This window comes from Athene cunicularia (assembly GCF_003259725.1).
Source record: "Athene cunicularia isolate RWA chromosome Z unlocalized genomic scaffold, athCun1 chrZ_part2, whole genome shotgun sequence".
Classification (NCBI taxonomy): Eukaryota; Metazoa; Chordata; class Aves; order Strigiformes; family Strigidae; genus Athene; species Athene cunicularia.
Window position 1 is genome coordinate 4,766,058 of NW_020799143.1, and position 24,193 is coordinate 4,790,250.

The following is a 24,193-nucleotide window of genomic DNA, read 5'->3' on the forward strand; positions in this document are numbered from 1 at the left end:
ATATTCCCTGCTAATGCTGAAGATGATGAGAAGAAAAGGAGAAAAGAGGGAGCGCAGGGGGTTGTTCTAGTAGTTTTCCTTTATTCAGCAAGGCTAGTTTACAGCAAAACTCCTGACTAAGTGTAGATTGTAGAGGGAAGAGAGAAGACTGCTAGGGGTTTGAAAGTTTGCATATTAGGGGACATTGTTTTAGTATGTGAGGAAAGGGGAAAACATGAAGTAGAGGGAAACATGTATAAACACCTTCTTCCTGATCTGAACCTTAGCTGGTACGAAGAGGGAAGCCTGCTGATGCCAGCCCAGCTGCTCTGGTTTACACCAGAAGGGACAGATTCAAACCACCCACCAGGTGTGCATCGCTGCCCTCCCACATAATGTGGATCAGGACCACAGCTCTAACAGTGACCAGTCGCAGCTGGGAGGTTTCATGCTATTCTTCCTTGTCTTCCTCAGCCCTCCCCCACTGCTTCTCATGCTCAGTCTGTACACCATCTCAGAGAGCTGGGACATAAGCAGGGAGCTTTATTTATACGGGAAAAAAGTGTTAGTGTGGGTGAGTAGAGGGGTGTGAGTGGAAATGAGTTGTGCTGATAAGCCTTATGACTGTATTTTACTTTACTGAGGTTCTTACCAAATAATCTTTATGAAATGCAAACCTGGCTTATCAGGCTAATGCAAATTGTCTGAAATCCTTATCTCCATGGGCCAGTTAGCTGGAGTGATCCCCTTTTCACAATGAATAGAGAATGAAGAGCAGCACAGAAGCCTACCCCTCCCTCCTTCCAATCATTGCCATTTACTGGCAGTGAACCGAACAGCTTTGATTTCCAAACTCATAAATAACGCAGGGGCTTGAGAGCTGAGCTGTCATGTGTTTTGAAACGGTTGTTCAGCTGTGCAGGGAGCCTGAGTTGGCTAGGAGGGGCATGGGGGCAGGGCTGGAAAAGGAAAAAAGGAACAAGTCCCTGGCTTGTTGCACCTTTCTGAGAAGAACAGTCTATGTTTAAGATGACTTCTAATGCTAGAGATAGCACAGTCTTCTCACATACACAGAGGCATCCCTTCCTCAAACCATTGTCTCCTGACACCTGAATGTGTTTCCTTACCATGTTTTTTCTCAGTAGCTTTGCCTACTATGGGCTTGGAAGAAGCTGCTGTTATTTGTAGGTTGAAAATTTATGGTGAGGAACAGACCCGCTTGTCCTGGTTTTGGCTGGGATAATTTCTTCTCAGTATCTAGAATAGTGCTGTGCTTTGGATCCACTATGGGCTTTGGTATAAGAAGAATGTTAATACACTGATATTTTAAGTTGTTGATAAAAGATCAAGTACTTTCTAACTCCTCATGATCTGCCCAAGTGCAGGTGTACAAAAAGCTGGGATGGAGCACAGCCAGAGCACCAGACCCAAACTGGCCAATGAAATATTCCATATCACATAACATCATGCTCAGTATACAAATGAGGGTTGGCCAGAAAGGAGGGGAGGTGGTGGGTTCTCTCTCACTTCTGGGATTGTGACTGCAGGATCTTGGTATTTTGGGATCACTAGCCAGGAATGGGCTGGGTATCACCATGTGGTGAGCAGTTGTATTGTGTATTACCTGTTTGTACTTCCTATTATTCTTATAATTTTATTCCATTTCACTTACTAAACTGTTTTTATCTCAGCCTTTGAGTGTCCCTTTACCCCTCCAATTCAAACCCTCATCCCCAGGGGTGGTAGGTGAGTGAGCGGCTGTGTGGTGCTTGACTGACAGCCAGATTTAAACCACAACACTACTGCTCAGGAGAAGGGTTTTTTTCTTCATTCTGTTCATACTGTATTATGTATCTCCTGTCCCGCCTGTGGGTCGTTTGTGTAGCTGAGGAATGGATGGCAGCTAAATAACCTGGCTTCCTTTTCCAGGGACAGAAGCATGGAAAAAAATAATAGCAGCTGTGATTGTTCTGGCTGCTGAGTTCTGGGAAATATATAAAAAAAGTCCATCTCAGGGAACACACGATGGAGCAGACTGATTCTGCTGTTGTCTCTGTGTGTCTGTGATCAGTGGCAATGTTTTCCCTTCTTGGGATACCAGGCGATGTGAGATGATCTGCACTAGGTCCTAGTCCTTTAATTCCAAGAAAAGGCCTTTACTAAAGTGACATGACCTAGTGAAGAAGGGGCCTGATTTTTATCCATCAACATGTGCAAGTTTGCTCATCTTTATTTTGCCTCTTTTCCTTTTGAATATTTTTCTGCTCAAGAGGCAAGAGTCTAGATTCAGCATTTGGTGCAAGGGGACTTCACAAAGCTATAGTTGTACAGAGAATTAAGGCTCTGTAGGAAACAGATTTACACAGCATGCGACACAGAGAAATTATAGTGGAGTTGCTGTCAGTTCCTTATTCCTCTTGGTATCTGGGTAGATGCCAGTGTGAAGGATTAGTTTAGCAACAGAGATTAATTTCCTCAAAGCAGGAGAGCTTTTGTACCTCGGGATGCAGTTTACCCCTTTGTATTGATCCTAGTCAACTGCTAAATCCAGGAATATGAAATTACACAAAATCATGGAAATAGCTTGGCGATACCTCTACTGTGCAGCATGGAGATACTGCTATCATATGGTACACGGGGCACAACAGGCTGCAATTGCACAGGTGGAATTGCTGTCCAGTGTTGCACATTATGCAAGCCAAATTACATCAGTCATCATCTGGGAGGAAATATTGTTTCCACATAGAACTAAATTTTAATGCCTGGTCTCTGTGCAACATGCAGCTAAAGGGCAGCGCTCTCTCTGTCGCAACTCCTCAAAAAAGAACACTCAGTGGAGATGACTGTGTATGTGCTGTCAGCACACAGTCTTATCCGGTGGCTGCTTCCCAGCTTTTGTTCTTGTGCTTTTATCCCAAAAGTCAGAAGTGGTTTCCCCTTCTAGCTTCAGAAGAGGAGAAATTGGAGAAACTAGTGGGCAGGGTTATATCATGATACTCTGCAATCACCCTATTTAACCTATAGACCACTATGTAGCATTCTGCTGTTGGTAGGAGTAAGAAAGACATATTGCACCGCCAATCTGTCTAGGTGGTATCTGTGAATGGCAGCTGTCATGCAGGTCTTCAGACACCCCCAGAGAAATACAGCAGGCATGAGTGAGTATGTAAAGCAAAACCAGCATTTCCAGACCTAGATGTGAGGATGGAGTGTGCTTTTGGAAACAAAGACTCACAATTAGTCTTGTGTGATTATATTGGAGCATTTCTACTGGAGGATTAAATTTGTGTCTCTTTTCTTCAAGAAAGTCCAGGTTTTGCTTCCTTCAAAGGCTCAAAAAGTCTTACAGTTGCCTGGCCTTACAAATGTCCCCCTGTACAACAGAAAAATGTCCAACTTCTTCCTCTTTCTCTGGCTTTGATGTGAATGGTGGGAAGGTCCAGCTCATGTTACCTGCAATTTCTCCTAATCTGGAGATCTGTATCCCCAGTTCCTTCAATTCTACAGTCAACGTGTTTCTCAGCTTGGAGTTTCACCTTCACCCCTTCATTGTGGGTGGACATTTGGGGTGCAGACCTGGTTCTGTTGAAACCAGTAGCTGAACTCGTCTTGCCAGGACCTGAAATTCATCCATCTCCCCCCTCCTTCAGGGAGAGCTTGACTCAGCCCCAGTTGATGCCCTTATGTGCTGCTGAATTTTATAGTATGTCAAAGGAGCAGTGGTATTCACCTTCTCTTTTCTTCTTTTTTTTTTTTTTTTTTTTTTTTTGTTGCTACAGGAGAGTGAGCTGGTCTCCTGTACAGGAGGTCTTGGACTGTGCTATGGGCTAGCTGTTTTGCAGGCTTATTCCTTCTTCCCTGAGCATACAGCTGGGTTGCTGTGATGGATCCTGCTGCCCTTCCCACAGTTGTCACGTCAGCCAGTCCCTCTATAACTGGACCATGTGGCAGCTCATGGGCGATAAAAAGATAACATGTTAGGTGTGAGGCTTCACAAGCCCTGAGGATACTTATCCCCATGTCAATACATTGTTCCTGGGGGGAGAGGTGTGGGGTACAGCCTGAGAAGCTCTCTGGTGATGTTAGAGCAAGGGTTTGCTCCTAGATGAGTGGAGTACTGGTGAGCACAGGAGAAACCATGCTTTTGGTTCTTGTGTGTGAAGGACCCTTCTACATAGCTCCTTTTTGCAGTGTGTCTGGATAGGCCACACTGAACTACCCATGGAGAAACCAGGAAGAGCCACACAAGCTGGCCCTTTTCAAAGGTGATGGCTGTTCCTGATAATGCCAACTGGCTCAGCTTTCATTTCAGCTTCCTGAAGAGTAATGCAGACAGATCAATTAGGGATTGCACACAAGAAGCTACAGCTCCTCAACCCTCCCCTGGATAATAATAAAAATATTGCCCTCTCTTTTTTCCTTCCTTCAAGTCCCCAGGAGAGAATTAGCTGGTGCTGCAGGTGCAGCTGTCCTGCGGGGTGGTGAGAGCAATGAATAGTAAGGTTTTTAGCTCAAGCACACTAAGGCTGTTCAGCAGCCATTGGATAATCCTCTGTTAATCAGATTATGTAAATTACTACTTCAGCATCCCTATCCCATCTCTCATCCCCCTGCTCTCCAAGATGGAAATAAAAGGCACTCTAAAAAGAAACATTTAAACTGCAAAAAGGCTGTGCTGCTGAAAGGGGTGGGCAGAGGGTGCTGAGACAAGGAGCAGTGAAGCAGGGCTTTGTTTCCATGCAGACGGGAGTTCCTGCTTGGCAAAGCAGCGGCAAACACCAGCAAATCAAAGGTCATGAGTGGGCACTGCCTGTGTATTAAGGGTGTCTCAGTACTGCCTTGAGGAGGGCAGTGCCGGTGCATTTATGGAGGCCAGCACTTTGCCCCGGGGATGTTACTTTGGTGCACTGCATTCCTGACCTCCTTGGAGCAAAATGACTTCTTGTGCCCTTTTTTTTTTTTTTTTTTGCATTCATGATGTCTTATGGGTTTGTTCATTGACAGTGTAAAGCCCAGCACCTCAAACAAGGTTTGGGTTGAGAGGTACTGTCAACAGTCTGGAATTAGTCATTTAGGTACATGGCAACCAAAATGAACAAAGGGACAGATTATCAAAATGGTCATTGAACCTGTGTCTGCAAAGCCTGCACATGCAGGCACTGTAATCACCTACAACCTGCACTTGCAGTTTAGTTCATGGAAGGCAATCACATCCTCTGGCTCTGGGCTTCGTATAGGACTATGGCTTCCTGAAACACTTGTTGGGAGCCCAGGCAATCAGAACAGCATCTTACTCAAGTTTCATCAGTACTCAAAACATGGTTTATGGCACTTACTTTGTGTCTGAAACTGTCACATTTTCATCCAGGTAGTAGTGGTGGTGTTCTTTTTACAAACTGGAGTAGAAAGCTTGAAGCAGGCAAGAGAAGTCAGTTACAAGTAAAACAGAGAAGCTGAGAGTTTATTTATCCTTTGTGCCACCACTGAAAGCCACCCAGAAGGCTCAGCTGACCTCCATTTGCTGTATAATACTCCTGGCTGAAAGCAATTCCTTTGTTTGTGACAAAGATAAGGCTGCCTCTTTCATGGCAGATGCAACGCACTGGAGACAAGGTTTTCCACCCCAGACAGGGGTTTCTACTGGGCTTTTTGGTACTCACAGATATCAAGAGAATTTGTTCTCCAGTCTTTCTCCACACTGTTGAACACCCATCCTGATACTTACATGTTGTTCACAGTGGGTTCACAGTCAAAGCTGTCTGAAGGGCTACTCATGGGCTATTAAAAATATTGCACATAGGGAGTTAGACCCTGATGGTTTGATGTGTCCAACTAATCACAGGCACATCTTGGTTTCATGGGCTCAGGTGTCACAGTTGGGGTGAAAACATGCTAATGTGTACATGAAGGATTTTATTGGTGTTAATGGAACTGCTTCACTGCACTGTGATGTGAGAGGCTGGGATGCCAGCTCTGCAGGAATGATACTCATGATCAGGTGGGGAATGGACACCCTGGTCCAAGCTATTAGGAGCTTCTGGCTGGCCTTGCAAAATGATTTTGAAAATGCAGGTGGTCAGATATGCCGATTAGACAGTTCTCACCTTGAGGAATTTTGTTAAACATTTGTCCTCCTTCACTGGCTGATGGTGGCTTTTGTAGAGCCAGTGGAAAGTAGATGTGCAGCACAGTCATTTGATGGAATACAGGTGAATTGAAAGAGTAATGGAGTGATTCCTGCATGCTGTGGGTCAGTGCTGTTTTAACTGATGAAAGTACATCCGTTTACACCAGCTGAGCATCTGAAATATAGAGATGTATTTAAAAACAATGGAAACAAAGCAATTGAAGATTACATATGAAAATGGACCATCTCTCCATCATGGCAGCAGTAAGGGCATACATTCATAACTCAGACAAAATAGGATAGCAAAACTTTAAAAGCAAAGAAAGCAAGCTACCTTTCAGAGTCAGCGGAGTGAGCAGGTCTGGTTTTATTATATGAAACAGATTGTATAATCATAATTAACTCCTGGGAGACTGGGTTTCTTGGAGTTTCCCTTTGCACACACATGCACTGCTGGTCCTGCAAGAGGAGCAGCCTCAAGCCCCAAATATGAGATCTCTCTTTCAAGGATTTCAACCTCAGCCATTCCCAAGCAGCAACCTGCACTAACAGATGTTAGGAATATTCAGAGCAAATTCCCTTGTTCCTTGCAAGAGCTCACCTCAAAGAGCAAGCCACATAATTTCAAAGACTTGCACATGAAGAAAAACAACTTGCCAGACAGTGCAAAAGCCTGGCAGCTCCGAACACATCAAATAGACATGGCTTGAGTGTTTTTCTTGAAGTCATATTGGAAATTAAATCTCTTGGTCTCTACTTTTTGTCATTAGTTGAAAGACTGCTGTAGAAGACACGAACACATCTATGGCAAAGACCTTTCAGGGTTTATAATCTGACCAGGAGGTTTTTCTTATATCCAACTCCACATCTTTTTGAATCCCTGCTTTGAGTGATGCTTATGTGGTGACCTTATTGCTGCATGCAGCCTGGCTGAGCTCAGCATTGTGTGCTAATTAAAGTAGCAGCTGATGATTCTCTGAGATAGCTGCCTTGTTTTTCTCTATTTTACATGATTTTCACAGAACTTTTAAAGTCTAGGTACATCTGTGTCAAAGGGACAATGAGCTGTTTGTCTTTTCTCTCTTGCTCCCAGTGGAAGTTTTAGAGAAACATTAAGTTTTCAGTCTCTTTCTTCTGTGGCTAAACATTTTCTTGAAGTCTATCAGCAAGTTTCAGCATTAAAAAAGAGGAGATTTTTGGCTTCTGGAATTAAGCTGAAAAATGTGGCCAGAATTTAAAGCACCCCCTGATGTGAGTGTTTTGTTAACACTAATAAGAGATTCAGAATGTTACAAAAAGCTTCAGATGATGGAAATTTAATATTTCAGCAGTCTGCATGCAGCTGCTGCTCTTAACCTCAAGCAGCCTCCTCCAGCTCACTATATTAAAAATGTATTGATCTAAATTTTGATTTTAAAGGGCAGGAGCCCAGATGTGTATAATTGCTTCTTACTGTTGCCATCTATAGAGCGTGGCTCTGAACTCCTAGAGATAATGTGGCTGTGTGTTTTCAGCCTCTTGCTGTCCTTTTTCTGTCCATCACTTTTTGTGTGCTGCTTTCATCCAACTGAAAGGGGTCACCTCACAAAAGGGGAAAGATAATTTCAACCCACATCCATCTTTTGAAATCTCTGCCCATATTTAGGCAGGATTCTCTTTGATTTCCTGCTCATCTGCAGTAAGATTTTTGCTGGAGAAAGACAGGTTTTGAGGTCTGGCCAGCATGGAACAGAAACTTTTTTTTTTTTTTTTTCCCCATCTGACCATTACTCTATCTTGGAGAGGCTTCTTTTGGTCCTGGAAGCTGCATAGCAGCAGGATAAAGCTTTTTGCTCCAGCCTGCATACGACACATTCACATATGCCAGGAACAGCTTTTCTTCCCTTTAGGAAGAGGAATTACTAGGATTACTCCCCTAGGATGTTTCAGGAGTTGGAATTTAAATGCTGGCATGCTGAATTTCCAAAAGGAACATGAGAAACCCGGTTTTGAGGATGTTCACACTTTGCAACCACCCACATGTTCTTGGCTTCTTCCAAGTGGCCAACTCTCACATCTTCTGCTTTGCAGAGCCATATGTGTAAATGCTGTTGCATAAATGACTGATAACGTAGGCAGTCTGTTGCTTCATCCAGATCTGTTACTGATACCTGTGGTACTAAGACAAAGTGATGAGGTGACTGAAGTGTAGCTCTTCAGAAAGTGGGTGCACTAAATGTGAGTTCAGCATTGCCTCTGGTGGGATGAAATGCTGGGCTTGATAGCAGAAATGGAGAAGGACAGTGTCCTCTGGAAGGGGTCCGTACCTGTTCTCCTCTTCAGCCTCGGTTCTTACACATGAGAGGGCAGAGACTATGTTTTCTTTTCTCTCCCTGCTTTTGTTGGATCAAACTTGCTGAGGAATGTCTTTCAGCTAGAAGGAATGAATATCTACCTGGCAGAGTGGGTCTGCATTTCAGCAGGGGCCTGCCAACACTGCTGCAATAAAACAGTGGTTTCTGCATCTGCAGACACAACAGCTGTATGTCCCTAGTAACCCCGTTTGCACATGCAGTATTTCCCACCCTCCTCTTCTTCTGAGTGCTGTAAGGGCATTGAGATTCTATTTTCTGAGAGAAGTATCTAAGGAGGGAAAATACGCCATTACATCAGCAAACATGATAATAATATCAACTGCAGTCTGGAGGCAGAGTGCAAATTACAAAATGTATTCTGTTTCCCCTTGACTTTTCATGACAGGTGGCTGTTAAAAACCAGACCTGTTGCAGATAAAGAATTGCCTCAGACTCTAAGGAAACTATCAGGATGGATCCTGACAGAAATTTTGTGAGGACAAGCATGCCCAGGGTGCAATATTGCTTTTACTGTTCTTGTTCCCTTGGCTGAGCTATACTATACTGGCAGCTATGGATTGCTCTAGGGAGAAGTAATCCCAGGACTGCAGGGAAGTATTGATAATGTATTCCCCCTGCTGCCATCTCACTGCCAAGTGTGAAGAGGAAGCTGAATGAGAGTGGTGTGGTTCATTGGTGCCAAGTAATCACAGTTCAATAGGAAGCTTAATAGAGAGACAGTGAAGCAGACCCTCATGTTTGACAGGGTGGAAAAGAGCCTTAAAGCTGGTAGAAAAGTCAGCATCCCTATGTCATCTCATCAGCATTCCTAATGACTTGACAGCAGTGATTGCTAAGCACCTGGGACCTCCTACCCACGGCCTGATGTGCAGGAGAAAGTGCTGCTGTGCTTGCAGCAGATGCAGAGCTTTGCTGTGGTGGCCTCTCAGAGAAGGAAAGATGTCAGGGCCACAGGGTGCCAGGGTACAGTGGGGAGCAGGACAGCAAGGGGAAGGTGAGGACCTCCCAGGTGCTAGGGTTGCACACTCAGCTAGGCTGTCGCAGAGTTTCTACAACAGGAGGAAGATGAGAAGTCCATGGGATGTGACTGAAGCACTCAACAGATGTGATTGAAACACTAAACAGATGTGGTGGTGGCTTTACTGAAGTACATGGGAGGGAGCTACATTGTCTCTTTTTCTCCTTATGTTTCCCCAGTGAGGCAGGTTTTTTGCCATTGTACCTAACAGCAGCAGGAGCAGGATCCAGCTCTCTTGCATGGATACATGAGGGACAATGAATAGCAGCCCATACAGCCCCTCTCCCTGCAAGGACAGACACTTTAATGGCTGTATATTTTATAGTGTTTTGTCCAACTAGCTTTTGAAAGCCCTAAGCAGTGAAGTATCCACGCGGTTACAGATAAAGAGCAGCAGCTCCCTCCCCTTTCTGGCCTGGCAAGCCCCCTTCCTTACCATTTCATACTGACTGGAGCATCTCAGAGAAGATTTTGGGTAAATAATGGATTGGAGGAAGTAACAGGGAGGAGGGGAACCTTGCAACTTTCCAATGTAAATTACATGGAAATTAGGCTTCTGTGAGGCCAAAGGCCCCTCTGGAATAGGGCCTTTAGTTAACATAACACTTGTGCTAAATGAAGCAGTTGACAAATCTTTCAGGCTGTAGTGCCACTGTTAATTTACCGTGTGAAAGGGCTGAACCGAGCTGTGTGAGGAACAATTTGCCCTGGCGGGACCTGGCGCTCATTGTCTCCGGAGAGCAACTACATCATTCCACTGCTGGGTTGTTAATATTTATGGAGGCAATCCTGTTAACTGAAACATTTGCAGTGCTTTTAAAATTTAAAAAAAAAAAAAAAAGTAGCTGAGCCCTACCTAGTCAGCTTGCTGATTTGGGTGAGGGGGTCTGCATAAGGACTGGGCTTTCTTGGAGTTTGCAGAGGAAAGTGGTGGAGTGTGCTGAAAGCTGCCTTATCCTGGATGCCAGCATTTTCCTGCACCATGACTGTAGCAGAGCGATTAGCTGGGGCTTCTCCTTCTCCATCACTTGTTCCCCTTTAGTATCCTGTTACTCTCAGTGCATCAATAGGTATCTTGCTCTTGTTCTCCCTTATTTACTCTTACTTCCACCCGAAGCAAATTCCCAGCACCTAATGGACAAGTGGATGATGGTGCAGATGAGGTTGTATGGGTCCCAAAGGCCATATATGTTTGTAACAAGGCTATGCCCCTGTTGGCTTACACCTGGGGTGATTTTGTGACTGTTTTCATAAAAACATAGAATCATAGAATAGTTTGTGTTGGAAGGGACCTCCAAAGATCATCTAGTCCAACCATCCTGCAATGAGCAGGGACATATTCAACTAGATCAGGTTGCTCAGGGCCCTATTCAACCTGACCTTGAATGTTCCAGGTATGGGGCATCCACCCCAGGGCAGCCTGTTCCAGTGTTTCACCTATGGAGTTGTTACCCAGAGACAGGGTGAGTCTGGGTGGATTGATCTCTGTCATGGACACAGAAGCGTGTGCTCCAGTGGTGGAGATGGTGTTAATCTGCAGGTTTTTGGTTTTACAGTCAGATGTCAGCTTGCTTGCCCATTGTTCCTGAGCTGAGAGGAAATTCTGGGGCCACCCCAGCAGCAGAGAAAGAAGTCTGTTTCACCAACCCTGCATCCTAGCCACAGGGGTAGGGAGCTGACTCATCTTTGCTGTAGAAGCATGAATTAAACTTACCCTTAGTGCACTACATGGTCCCTGAAGTGAAGGGCAAGCTGGTAGATGTGTGAGTTCACACCTGCAGCCTCTTACTGTCACGTGGACTCAGTCAAAGGGCCAGTGCAAGGCTTGGGGCAGGGCTGGGACTGCAGCAGTTGTAGTTATCCTCCAGCCTGCAGAAGCTGCTAGCTGTGAGTCTAAGTGAAAGGGAGTTTTCACTAAAAAAGGCAGTGCAGGATCGATTTGCCTGCACAAGGTCACCCCCACACCTACGCTGCACTTACTGTCAGAGCAAAGAGGGTATCTCCTGCTTAGGGAAACAATAAATACACAGACTGTTTATCAGTACTGAGTCATATTTAAAACTGACTTTTGAATGAACACTGCATCTCTGTCTCTGGAAACATTTACCAGCTCAGAGCTGACTAAATAAATTTAAAAAAAAATCCTCCCAAAAAAAGAAAAAAATTGATTCTTGCCATGAGCCGCTTCCATGCTTTCCTGCAAAGTGCACCTCACCTAGCTGGAGCAGCTCTAAGGCTAGTAAGCATGGTCTCAGCTACCACCCCATACCAGCCTTAGCAAAGGGCAGAGGGCATGTGGTGAGAAAAGAAAAGGCAGGATAGAGAGAATCTCCTGGGAGATGCAAAACAAGCTCCCTGGATTGCCAGGACTAGTGGTGACACGCGCCAGACAAAGGACCTGCTACTCTATAAATGAGCAGCCAGGACCAGCGCTAGGCTGACTCCAGCAAGAGCAAGCTCTGTGGCCAGGCACCGCAAAAACAGCGAGGAAAGAAAAATAGCAATCATCTGATTTTGCTGTCTCTTCGCTCGCTGACGAGGTTTCAAGAAACAGAAGCACTTGTGACCAGCAAAGTAAGTGACAATGGCCTCTTCTCTTTACAGCGTTGCCTCTTTTGGGCTTATCCTGCAACTGTTTTAGGAATGCCAAAGTTTCCTCTTGGAGCAGGGAATATCCTTAAAGGAAGGAATTTCTGCAATAGCCTTTAACAATCCACTGGATTTTTATTTCTTGCTATGGCACTCCTGGATCTTGTCATCAAAAAGAGTAAGACACCTGATCTGACAAACAGAATAGTTATAGAAACGGTTGCTTACAGGTGGCTGCGTGTAATCAAGCAAAGTAACCACGTTGCCCTACTTTTGTTCCTGGACTTTATTCCCTAGCATCTGCAGAGACTCACTGAATCAGACCTCATGTTGGGAGAAATTATTCATTGGTTCGACTACTTTTTAAAGAAATGTTGATGCTTATATGTGGAGCAAGCTAATGTGATTTTAAAAGCACTGTTCCAGCTATTCCTAGATTTTCTTACATCATAACTGTGTAATTACACATTAGTCAAACTCACTTATACCACTGCACCAAAGTGCAGTAAATCAGTTATTGCACTGGTGCAAAATGATTACACAGAGCATCATCAACTTTCTGAGTTTAGAACTAAAACTTAACAGAATTCTTCAATGGTGTTTGATATTTAAAACAAATTATTTACAAAATACGCAAAATTATGCGTATGTTAGACTTTACCGAATGCTTATGCACTAGACTGTGTGGAAATCCTGTGACAGTGTCAACAGGTAAAGATGTAAAGTTTTAAATTACAAACCTCACATATATAAAAATATCCCCACTACTTTACTGGTGGTCTGTCTTACATCTGATGCATATGTAAAATACATAGGTATTTGAATTTTGTTCAGTTCCATAATTCACTTAGAAGAAAAAGCTTAGCAATTCTATTAATTTCAGTTCTGTCAAGAAATAATAGTCTTAGATTTTTAAAAAGACTTTTGAAACTGCCAATCTATAACATGTTTATATTTCCAATAATATATGCCTTCTGCATAAAGCTGTATTTGCCTGAGAAAGTTAAGCAATAAAACAAGGATTTGTCTGAAGTAGCTCTATCCTTCCTGATTTCCATATAACAGTATAGGATAATATTTAATTTTTAGAACCTTTTTCCACCATGCATTTCTATATTGTTTCACAAAAAAAATAACTAAAATAAATGCAGCTTGGTATTACTGCCTGCTTACGTAAATCATTAAAGTAGTTGTGATCAGAGCAGCTAAGAAATGAATTGCTCACAGAGTCAGTATGCCAGGTGACTTGGGGATGACATGCAAGTGCCCAAGAAACTGTGGTTGAAGCAGGGATGATCTTCTTGCTGATCTTTCTATCAAGTGTAGCCCCACGGTGGTTTAGTGGCATGCCATTTTTAGGGGAAATTTAGGATTGTGGTCCTTGTCTTGCAGTGGTTTGTATCACACTTTTGGAAGTTACAGTTTCCTGTGGTGGAGTGGTGGATATGTTTCTCAATGCTTATGGTGACCTCTAGTCTTACACCAGACCCAATTAATTCCTGGGGTGATGCCATTGTGGTCAGTAGACTAGTTTTAAATTGTGTTTGGTAGGAAGACAGGGCACTACATGCCACTATTAGGATACTGTCAGACTTTCAGTCTTGCTTTTCCTGAAGTCACTGGGAGATTTACTATCAGCCTCAGAGCAGACCTGGATAAAATGCAAAGGCAAGTATTGTCTGAGGGTCATATTCAAACATAATACAAAATCTACCCTTCCCTCTGATGCAGATACAAATGCTGCAAGTACTAGATTTTCCCTTCTCTGCCCCCTACAACTCCTGTAGCAGTGTGAGCTGCTGCAGACCGGTCTTTGCCGAGTTGCAAGACAGCGTCTGTTCCTGCCTCCTTACAGATTTCCAGCTACATATGCTGGTACGGCACGGAAGTTGAAGCAAATGGACGCGTTTCTGCTATTAACAGCTACCTTACTGCCTCATAGTGGCAGGTGCAGAGGGAGGCATGTAGGAATGAGTGCTTTGACGAGGTGGGAGCAAGAATCTGTGTGGAACAGGGTTTTGCACACTGCGTCTGGAAGAAAGGAGTCCCTGAAGAACGCCTGGAAGACCACCGTGAAACCCCAGAATAGTGTCTGTATATAGTATTTGGGAAGTTAATTTGTCAGAGACTGTTTTTAAAGGAAACCCACTGAAGTGTAGTTCAGACTTTTGACACAAGAAGGCCTTACTGAAGGAAGGACCAGGACAGAGAAACACTTTTCCAAGAAAAACTCTCAGATCTTCCTGAACAGAAAATAACACTAGTGCAAGTTTAGTGAATAAAGGCTAAACCTCCTGGCAGAGTGTTCCTTTCCCAGCTTTGCAGGCTGTCACGTCCATATCAATAAACTGGACCTCCATTTGGCAAAAGCTGTTGTAGCCCTTGAGTGGGTTCTTTGTTTTGTGCAGAGTTGTGGTATTATTCAACTTTACTGCAAATGAACATAAAAAGCATTGACGAGGGGAGCCACAGGGAAAAAAAAAACAAACAAAACAACAAAACTCCTGCCATGTGCAGAGTAAACCTTTCCTTGAGTAAACCTTGTCATCACTATTGTTAAGTTCTTAAACATGCATTTTGTGCTTTCCCACATATCTGCTGGGTGGCAGCCCATTGCTTTACAGACTTACATTTCCTGAGGCAGCCTCGGGGGACAATGATGCCAGGGTGTCCAGGATATGAAGTCTGTGGGCTTGGCTTATTTCTCAGAAAGTAGCTCACTCTCTTCCCCACTAAAGATCTGCACCCTCTAGGAGGGCAACCAGATTACAAAGCTAAGCAACCCAGGGGCAACACTGGGTCAAGTGAAAAACTTGTCATCACATATAGACTAGTATTGCTAAACGTGAAGGCTGACTTGAGCTTGAGACCTATACACAGTTGCTTTTGAAGGCTCCAGCAATTTCCTTTTTCTAAAGGTTCCATGAGAGCACAGCATAGCTGTGAGAGTTTCTGTAAATTCTGCCCTTAGACAGGAGGGCTCCCAGTGCAGACATTCTACTATGTGCATTTTGTCCCAGATTTACAGATTCTAAAAAAAAGTAAATCAGTCTGTCAGTGCTGGCTGCTTTTTATAGCTCTTTTGCTGCTCTGCTGTACTTTGTACGGTGGTATGATTGTCAGATAACACTCCTAGCAGAGGCATGAGGCAGTGAAAGGAGCCCTTGTTTACTCCTGAAGCAGCTCCTCTCCCCACATCTTATCAGACATAAAATGAAGTTCACTGCTGGTGTTAGGAATTACCCTGCAAGTGTTGGGAGAAGCTCTTCTCTTTCATTACACAAACATGGCACCTATAAAAGTCATGCAAGGCTGGGCCATTCTGTGTTGGCGGCTGCTCTGTCATATACACGCAAGAATGCTTTCCATTTCACAAACCTTTTAGCTGAGACAAACTAATTACAGGCAGGAGGAACATGGAGGGAAAAAAAAACCAAAAACAACCCCCCCCCAAAAAAAAAAAAACAGAAAAGAAATTTGCCTGAGACAAACAGCAGAAATGAGGACAATTCAGTTCTCTGATTGCCAGCCCAGCATTCAGCTCACTGCACTGCACTTGCTCTCTGTGTCCTTTTCCACCAGTGAGCCTGTGGGATTTCAGCTGGGAGGCACTTGGGGAGGGGTATAGCACCAAGATAGAAGAAGGTGTGGATGGAGCAAGGGGGCTGAGGAAGGCTGGGAAGTAAGAGCCTGTGCCTAGAGGTGTGCTGCTTCTCTTTGCAGGCTGTCAAGCTGGGATGCATTGTCCCCTCTCCTGTTCCTTATCCTCCCAACCTAAAGGAAGTCCTTGCAATCCAAGCAACCATGCAGCAAACAGCACATGGTTCAGCTGCAAAGAGATTGAGTTTATTCCCTCGGGGGGGGCGGGGGGAATTCATGTTATAGATAGGCAGCGTAATGTCTTGTGACATCCATGCTCCATGCTCAGTCTTTCCCTTTGCATGGATCTGAGTCCCGTGCTCTGAGGCTCGCATGAAACCAGAGAGGTAAACAATGAGCTTCCTCTTTCTCCTCTTTTCCAGATCACACTGATGCAAAGTGAACAAAACACAGCAGCAAGGAGCGACAGATGTGGAATCTTTGCTCCCTGTGATAGATCAGGCTCACCAGCACCTGCCTGATACAGAAAACAGTCACCATCTGCTTTTCTGTTGCCATTTACTTAAGGGCTGAATGGACCTCACAAAATCCAATGCAGTGTGTTAAATAACCAGTTTTACCAGGCACTGAGTTTCCCCCACAGAGTAACGGTGGAGCACTGCAGGTTTACTAGAAGCACTCCAATTCTTGCTGGCAGCAGGCATCTGCTCTCTGATTAAGATTTGCAGAAGTAGGTCTCCAGTGGCCAGTTTCAGCATGGATTTAACTTCACCCAGGTCAAAGGTATAACTTGAGGGAGGAACTTTCTCATCCAAGATCTTTATTTAATAGCAACCTGCTAATTATGACTGAGTGCTGGGCTCCTGGTGAGTCCCCTGCCAGCCCTCACACATTAACCGCTGGTTTAGGGGCCTTTTGCTGGGGAATGTCCTAGCACAGATGGTGCTTTGTGCCTAAACTGCTCTGCTGCTGCTGCCTGCATTGCCTGAATAGCTCTTATATAGAGAGGCTGTGAGAACTGCTGCTACCAGATCTTCGTATTGTCTATTGTTTAGTCTTTTCTCTGGTGACACTTGTGGCTGCATTAACCACAGCCAGTATTTTCCACCTCCTGTTTTTTTTATTTTTCAAAGGGATAGGCAGTTCAGTTATAGCTTCAGTTATCTGTTTGGTGGGTGGTGGTATTTTGTTTTTTCTTCTTCTGGCTGTTGGAACAGATTCACTGCTGGGCTGGGGTTATTTCTTTGCTCAACTCTTCTCACACACACTGTGGATGTGGATCTTAGCTCATGAAACTGCACTTACCTAGTTCTTCTGGTTGATGTGAGCTAAATCCTGTCTTCAGTGGCAACATTTTGCCCTTCAAAGTAATTCTTCCATTGAAAATGGTGTAACTCTCCAGATTTACATTCCTGAGACCAGAAGTGATCCTCTTGAATTGAAGCTGCTGTCTTCCTGGGCTTCTTTATTGTCAGCTAAATGTGAGACTGTAAATCTGTGGGTAGGGAAGGTGACCAGACAGCACAGAATTCAGGCGTACAGGTTAATACAATTTAACTGTTCATGATATGTACAAACGGGTGATTTCTGCACAGATTTAAAATGGACCATCAGGATATAAGCTGCACACTGGCACTAGGCAATACATATTTTATACAGTGCACCAGAGAAAGCTGAAGAATACACTGCTCAGATGTGCGACATTAGCAAAGACCTGAAGCTGCAAGTAATATATCAAAAGCAAAGCTTGCTGGGGAGAGTTGGAAAGAAGGAGGGAAGAGGAGGAAAAGAATGATACAAAAGGAATGGAAATCAGATCTCCTGTCAGTAAACTGGCTGTATTTTAACTGGAAGGTGCTGTGGTTACAGAGAACTTGAGGGATCTGTAGGTGACAATACAAGAAAAGAAGCTGTGCTGAAACATTACTGCAGGATTGGACCAGGCTCATTTTTATGTTTTGAGCTGAAACTGAGCACAACAAAGGAAACCCAGACCAGTAAAGGGGAAAAGGAGAGAGAAATTTAATCACCTAAAATGATGTTCCCAGTAGAGCTATCAGCACAAGAGGAGACACTGGGAGAGGGAAGAAACTATCTGTTGCTTGATGATCTTGAATAAATGTCAGAAATACAAACACATGTTTTTGAAGTATAAAGCAGAAGATGGTTTCATAAAGGCATCTGTTTGCTGACAAGGTTTGTGGCCACAAATGTATTATTGTCCTTTCCAGAGGTGAGAGAAGAGGGACAAAGAAAGCATGGTGTGAAGGAGTAGGCTGGGGTTATTTTTCCACCAATAATACCACTAACAGGACAAGACAAGGTGTTCACAGCTCCCGGGCTGGATACTAACCTGCTTTCCGGGAGTGCTGCACTGGGGACTGTCTGCAGCAGTAGGAACAGAAGGAGGAGACCCTCTGTTGGTTATTTGTAGTTGAGATGTAGACAGGCATCCAGCAAACCCAAACCCACATACCAGAATTAGAGTGCAGAGACTGAAAGGCCTGACAAAATACTATCCCCCTGACCTATTAGAAGAAACAAGAAGAAACAAGAAGAAACAAGGAAGCCCAAATAACTTTCCCTATGTTATGAAAAATCCCTCCTATTGTACACTGTTAAATTTGTCTTAACCCCCACAAACACCAAAAACAGAAGAGAGAGAGAGAGAGAGAGAGAGAGAGAAGCAGGTGCCACGCTGAATTTCACATGGATCCAAGCAGCTTCTTGGAAGAATCAAACTGTAAAGGCAAAAGTTTTGCCTTGGGGAGTGAATATGCTGGAGTACAGAGGAGCTCTGGAACTCAGTGTTTAAAGTCTGTATCACTCATGCGACAGTGTTCTTGCCAAAAATTTACATGGGAGCTGTTTCAAGTAGGTGCCAAGCAGATTTGTTCCCATAGCACAAAACAAAACGAAGACATTGAGTAGGAGAATAATTTAAAAAAAAGAGCAATACAATCCCCATTCAGATCAAGCAATGGGTCTCAAAATAAGTCTACAAAAATGATGACAAATTCTCAGTAACCTGAAATATGAGGGTTTGCTTTTTAAACGAGCCTCTCATGAAGCAAGAACATTTTGATGAGATAATTTTCTTGTCCTCTAAAGGCAGGGTAGACAACTGGATCTTTACAAGAATACAGAAATTACAACAGTATTTTCAGAGTTCTACCAAAATATAAGTGTGTTAGCTCTGTAAGGGCTACAGCTGAGAGGAGCCTGCAAGGTATGGATAGCATGAGCACAGCCATATATAGCATACATGGGCACATCTGTATTAGCTGTTTCTCTGACCAAGGTCTCTGAACACGGCTCTGACAATTTACAGTGCTGTAACTGTGTTTCCCTGGTGATTTGTCCTCAGTGCTGGACTGGGTCATGAAGGAGCTAGAAGGGAACTTCCCTGCCTGCCATGCATGTGTGGTCTCCCTGCCAGGGCACCCCAATTAGCCTGAGTCACAGAGGCATTTATTTATTGACCAAGACTATTACCACGTACTTTGGTGAACCCCAAGTGTCTTGCACAGTATGAAGCTGCTTCACATGGACACGGGATCATAGCTGGGCTGTCACCTTAAAGTTTCCTCTTTCTGGAGTTGAAGGGTGCTGTTCCCCTTGCTCCCCAGTCCCCTGTGGGAATGCTGTAAAGATAAGCTTGCCAATGAATATAAAAAGCTGAGGTTTTCACATGCATAAGAGGTTAAGTGGAAATATTTGTCCTTTAGTCTCTTGGCTGTGGATAGTTTTTCCCTGATCCAACTGTTGGTGTGCCACTGGCATAAAAAGCAGCTTCAGAAATAGAGACATGAGTGTCTCCTGCAGGGCTGTGGGAGAGAAGGGAAGACTTTCCAGTGGTGGTGAGAGAAGCATTAGGGAAATCCCAAGAGCTTCTGACAACCTTTCTGGCAAATGGCATTTAAAATTACCGTGCACCCCTTGCAGAATCCTCTCCTGTTGTCAGGTCTGCTCTGGGCACTTGGTTCCCTTTTCTGCTCAGCTCTGTGAGGCAGACATTGTGGCTAGGATACCTGCACATTTTGTAGGCATCGCACAATCACACTTACCCTCTGCAGCCTGCACTCGTGGTACTTTGTGACTAGTCTTGGCAGCTCTCAGAGGCTAAAGCAGAAGCCTTAATGAATCAGACTGAAGAGTCTCCACCACCAGCAGTGGGCAGTCACTGTGGGCTGGGCAGGGAACCAGACTGTTTCATCCCTGGAGAAATCTCCTGAAATAACCATAATCACATGTGTCTCTAGTGTCACCTGTCTGCTCACTGAAGGCCCATGATGAAGGTGACCACAGCTTCCAGCTGTGGGTCACCAAGCTTGGGCCAGCTGGGAGCAGCCCCAAAGAAGGTGTGAACTGGGTCTGGGAAAGCATGGATTTGTTCCACCCTAGGCCTGCCTGCCTTTGCCTATTAAAAGTGACCAGGTGTCCCTCACACAGCCTGGTGGGATGTCTAATGCTTTGTCTGTTGGGAATTTTGCTGCAGGGGAACTCTAAGGAGCCTGGAGAAGCTGGGCTCATAGGAGCATCAAATGGTTATATGAGGAAATTAAACTCCATTTACTTCTTTGTGAAGTCCTTACTGGCATCTGGTTGCAGCTGCAGTGTTTATCATCATGGCTGAAAATGGGGACATGACTTTAGGGATTATGGTGAATCTGTACAGGACATGCAGGACAAGGGCATCAGCCACAAAGGGCAAAAATTAGAAATGCCTGGCACCACCACTGCATGCTTGTTGCTGGCCCAGAAGTTACAGTGCCCCCAGAGCAGCAGCCTGTGTGAAAGCCAGGGCTGTCTAGCATTCACTCACCATCTCCTTTGCTTTGCAGCACCTTGAGAATGACAAGGAAGATCTTCACCAACACCAGGGAGCGATGGAGGCAGCAAAATGTCAACAGTGCCTTTGCCAGGCTGAGAAAACTCATTCCCACGCACCCACCAGACAAGAAACTGAGCAAGAATGAGACACTCCGGTTAGCTATGAGATATATCAACTTCCTTGTCAAGGTCCTGGGAGAGCCAGGCCTGCAGCATACAGCAGTGGCAGCACGGGGCAGCATCCTGGGGTTCTTCCAGCAAGCCCCAAGCTTGCAAAGCATGGAGGAGCTGACACTGATCGAAAACTGTGGTGTTTCCTCTCCTGGCATGAGCAGCAATATAGTAGAGTGTTGGTCTGAGACATCATCTCCCTAGCAGAGTCATAATGAGACAGGCGGTCTTGGTGTTAGTTTGATAATCCCCCTCTTTTTGCAGAATCTATGGGTTGCTCCTCTATGTATTGTGATTATTTATTTATATTTATTATTGTTTTATATGGTATACATTTTTATTAACAACAAAAGAAATTCTTTGTCAGCTAACAACCTGGAAGAATAGACAGAGAGCTTGCAGTCCTTGTGAAATGGGAAGAACTCACTGCTGCCATGGTAGAGTTAAAGCCAGAAGGGCCTTTTGCCCTCATCTCTTCCATAAATCAGGCCATCGAAATTCATCTAGTGTTTCTGGCAGGGAAAGAGATTATTCTCACATGTTATTTTAAGAAAACACTACTGAGCTCAAGAAAAGGAAACACTACTGAGCTCACCACAAAATTTGTCCAAGACAGATGTCAGTAGTGCAAGATTTTGAGAGAAGTGGTATTTGCCACAGTCCTCCACCAGTGGTTCCAGGAGCTAATTGCACTCACTCTTGAGCCTATGAATCTTATATCCAGCATGATTCTTTTTCTTGAAAATACAGGTCCTATCCTTTGAACCTAGCTACACTTTTCTCCATCAGACTGGAGGGATCCTTAGTGCCAGGGATTATGAAATGCTATTAAGCAAAATTAAACATTAGGCTAAAGCAAAAATACTTTAAAATAAAAGAAGACATAGTCATAGATGAGTTTCAGTGGTTTCAATATGCAGAACAAACCTCCTCTGTAGTAGTGACAGTGTGCATGTGAATGAAGGTGGTCAGCCAGGTTTCAGCCGCCTTAAAAGCCCATCAAAGAGGTTGGTCCCTAAACATCTTTGTTCCTGTAGCTGTAGCAGTGGGGGAGGTCTTGTTTTGGGAGGGAGATCCCAAGAGAAAGTCCTTAATGATGCAGTGTAAAAACCTTCATGGAAACACTAGTGAGCAGTTCCCCTTCCCATGCCAATGTGCAGAAGCAGCTGGAGCATGTCTGATCCTGGCAGAAGGTGCTGGACATGCACCACTGGTGCATTGCAGTGCCCCTTTGGCACAGGGCTGTGTGCCATTGGTCTTAGGCATTGAGTTCCTGAACCAGCCCTGCTTTTGCTACCGTGGGAGGCAGAACTGAGCTGCACACATACTTGCTGTCATCTGTGAGACCCTAGTGCTGTGATGCTGGGCTGCTTGAAATTGGATTGATGTCTGCCCCAGATAGGGTACCAAGACCATGAACAAGACTAGGGGCACACTGCCTGTGTATCCAGCTGACTGCCTCTAAAGTCCCTGCGTTCACTTGCTGTCATTGAAGTTCGTCCATCTGGACACTATCCCAAATGGGCTGATAGAGCAAGGACAAAGCAGTGGGTGTAAATGCCTTCTGCTTGATTCACTGGGTTCTTTGTAGGGAATGCCAACCACCATGCTGTAGGTGTTTAGATTATAAGCAGGATGAAAAGAGGTTTCATGAAGGTGACCCTTGTCAGTTTGATTTCCTGACTGAGTTATAATCTGTGCCAGCAAAGGTCTGGACTGCTCATGCAAGTTCTAAAGCTGCCTAGAGCAACAGAAATTACACCAGGCTCAAGCAGAGCTGCTTTCTGGTCAGATCCTCCTCCCACTTTGGATTTCCATGTGGACCAAGGTACATGTCAATGCTTAAAAAAGACAGCTATTCACCACTGCTAAAGAAATGGAGCTCCCATGTGCCAAGGCATGTCCCTGGGCTGTTTCTGTTTATTCATGTAGCAATGAGCTATTTCAGGAAGCAGAGATAGGGTTTGTGCATGTAACATGTACAGGCATGAGAGGATTTGGCATCCAAAGCTAAGCTGCCTTTTAAAGCCTCATCAACCACCAGGTGCACAAGGAAGCCAGGGCTGGCTTCTGCTAAGTGTGTATTGACCTGTCCTGTGCATTGACAAAGACCAAGGAACACAGCAGACCCTGTCCAGGGCTGGTGCTGTAAGGTACAGGTGTGCCAGTGGATAGATTTTGACAAAAATTAAAAAAAAACCCCCAAAACTGAAAGAATTCATGGTGATTTAGTTTTGTTTCTGAACACTGCTAATCTTCAGTTTGCTTATCCCTGCATTTCTGAGCTGTCAGGGCTGAGGATTGCACTGGAGAGCAGCTGAGTGGAAATGCACTAAGCATCTTTTGCATGGTTCATGAAATCAGTATTGCTTTCTCCTTGTCTCTGCCCACTTTAATGTTACTGAATGCAGTCACAGCCTCTTCTGGACAGCTTCTCAAAGGTGAAGAGCCAAGTCCTCCTCCCATCTTTCTGTTGACTTGCGGAGTTACAGCAGGATAAATTAGTCCAAGTAAATCAGGGCAATTGTGGGCAAGGTATGGTGGTGCTATCTGGTCTATCAGTCACTTGCTATTCTAGAGAACACATGTCATCAAGGCAAGCCAAAACATCTTGTGAGCAGAGTTATTGTACAGGGAAGGGGAAAGAAAACTGGCAGTTTTGTAACCTGTTTGTTACGTTTTCTATCTTAAAAATCTTCGCTTCCTGTTACTGCTTTGATTCATATCAATGATTTATTTGTTCTCCTTTCCATTTAGGAGCTTCCTACTCTCATTTTCAGCATGTATTTTACTAGATCTATCTACCAAAGAGTTTTTTGTGGGGATCAAGTTTCTTTTGAATTTTGTGGATTTCTTATCTGTATGATCATGAAGTACAGTGTAACTGATCACATTCTGTGCTATATGATGTTATTTAACTTCTAATATATTCCAAATAAATTATTCAAGAAACTAATCTTTGTCTTTTTAAAACTTCTCTAAAATTTTACTTTACATTTGCATACCACTTGGTAGAGGGTACCAAAAACATTACAATGTTATTTCCAGTAGAGTGTCGCCCTACTGTTCAGCACTTATACCAGAGTCTTGATGTTAGAAACAACATTGTCAGATGATGAAGAATGATGGGAATTCTTTGTTTATTATGATTTCTTCTACTTTTTGGTTGAATTGTATTTCAGTCTATGTGTTAAGAAGATTTTAACCAGCTCTTGAAAAGGACAGATAAATAAAATTTCATTGTGCAACACTATTGTGTTTGTCTTTCAGATATTCACAATTCAAAAGATTTTAACCAACTCCATTTTAAAAAGCAGAAGTCACCCTAAAGTATTAGTTTGGACTCTGATTTGAGTCTCTTGTTATCTGGAGATGTTCAGATAGGCACAACCTACAGATTTTGATTGCAGTCTATGTTTAAAATTAAAAATTTATCGACGGGAGCTTAGGATGTAAAGCTGCTCTTTCTGGTGGGAACAACCTTATCCTCAATTGAATATGAGACTGGGAGAGGCAGAGGAA

General features: G+C 44.1%; 1 protein-coding gene across 2 annotated transcripts in view; it reads left to right on the forward strand.

Annotated features, from left to right (window-relative positions):
* TAL2 (TAL bHLH transcription factor 2) overlaps positions 1 to 23,902 on the forward strand; it is a 31,815-nt gene extending 7,913 nt beyond the window's left edge. Inside the window, exons 1-2 of one of the 2 annotated variants that reach the window (XM_026866318.1) lie at positions 11,933 to 12,052; positions 20,512 to 23,902. In XM_026866318.1, coding sequence (XP_026722119.1) covers positions 20,522 to 20,875 — 354 coding nt within the window. In that variant the 5' untranslated portion in view covers positions 11,933 to 12,052; positions 20,512 to 20,521 and the 3' untranslated portion in view covers positions 20,876 to 23,902. Of the gene's footprint in view, positions 1 to 11,932; positions 12,053 to 20,511 lie in introns of those variants that run through there. The other variant, XM_026866320.1, reaches the window with a different exon arrangement.
* Positions 23,903 to 24,193: the final 291 nt, after the last annotated feature.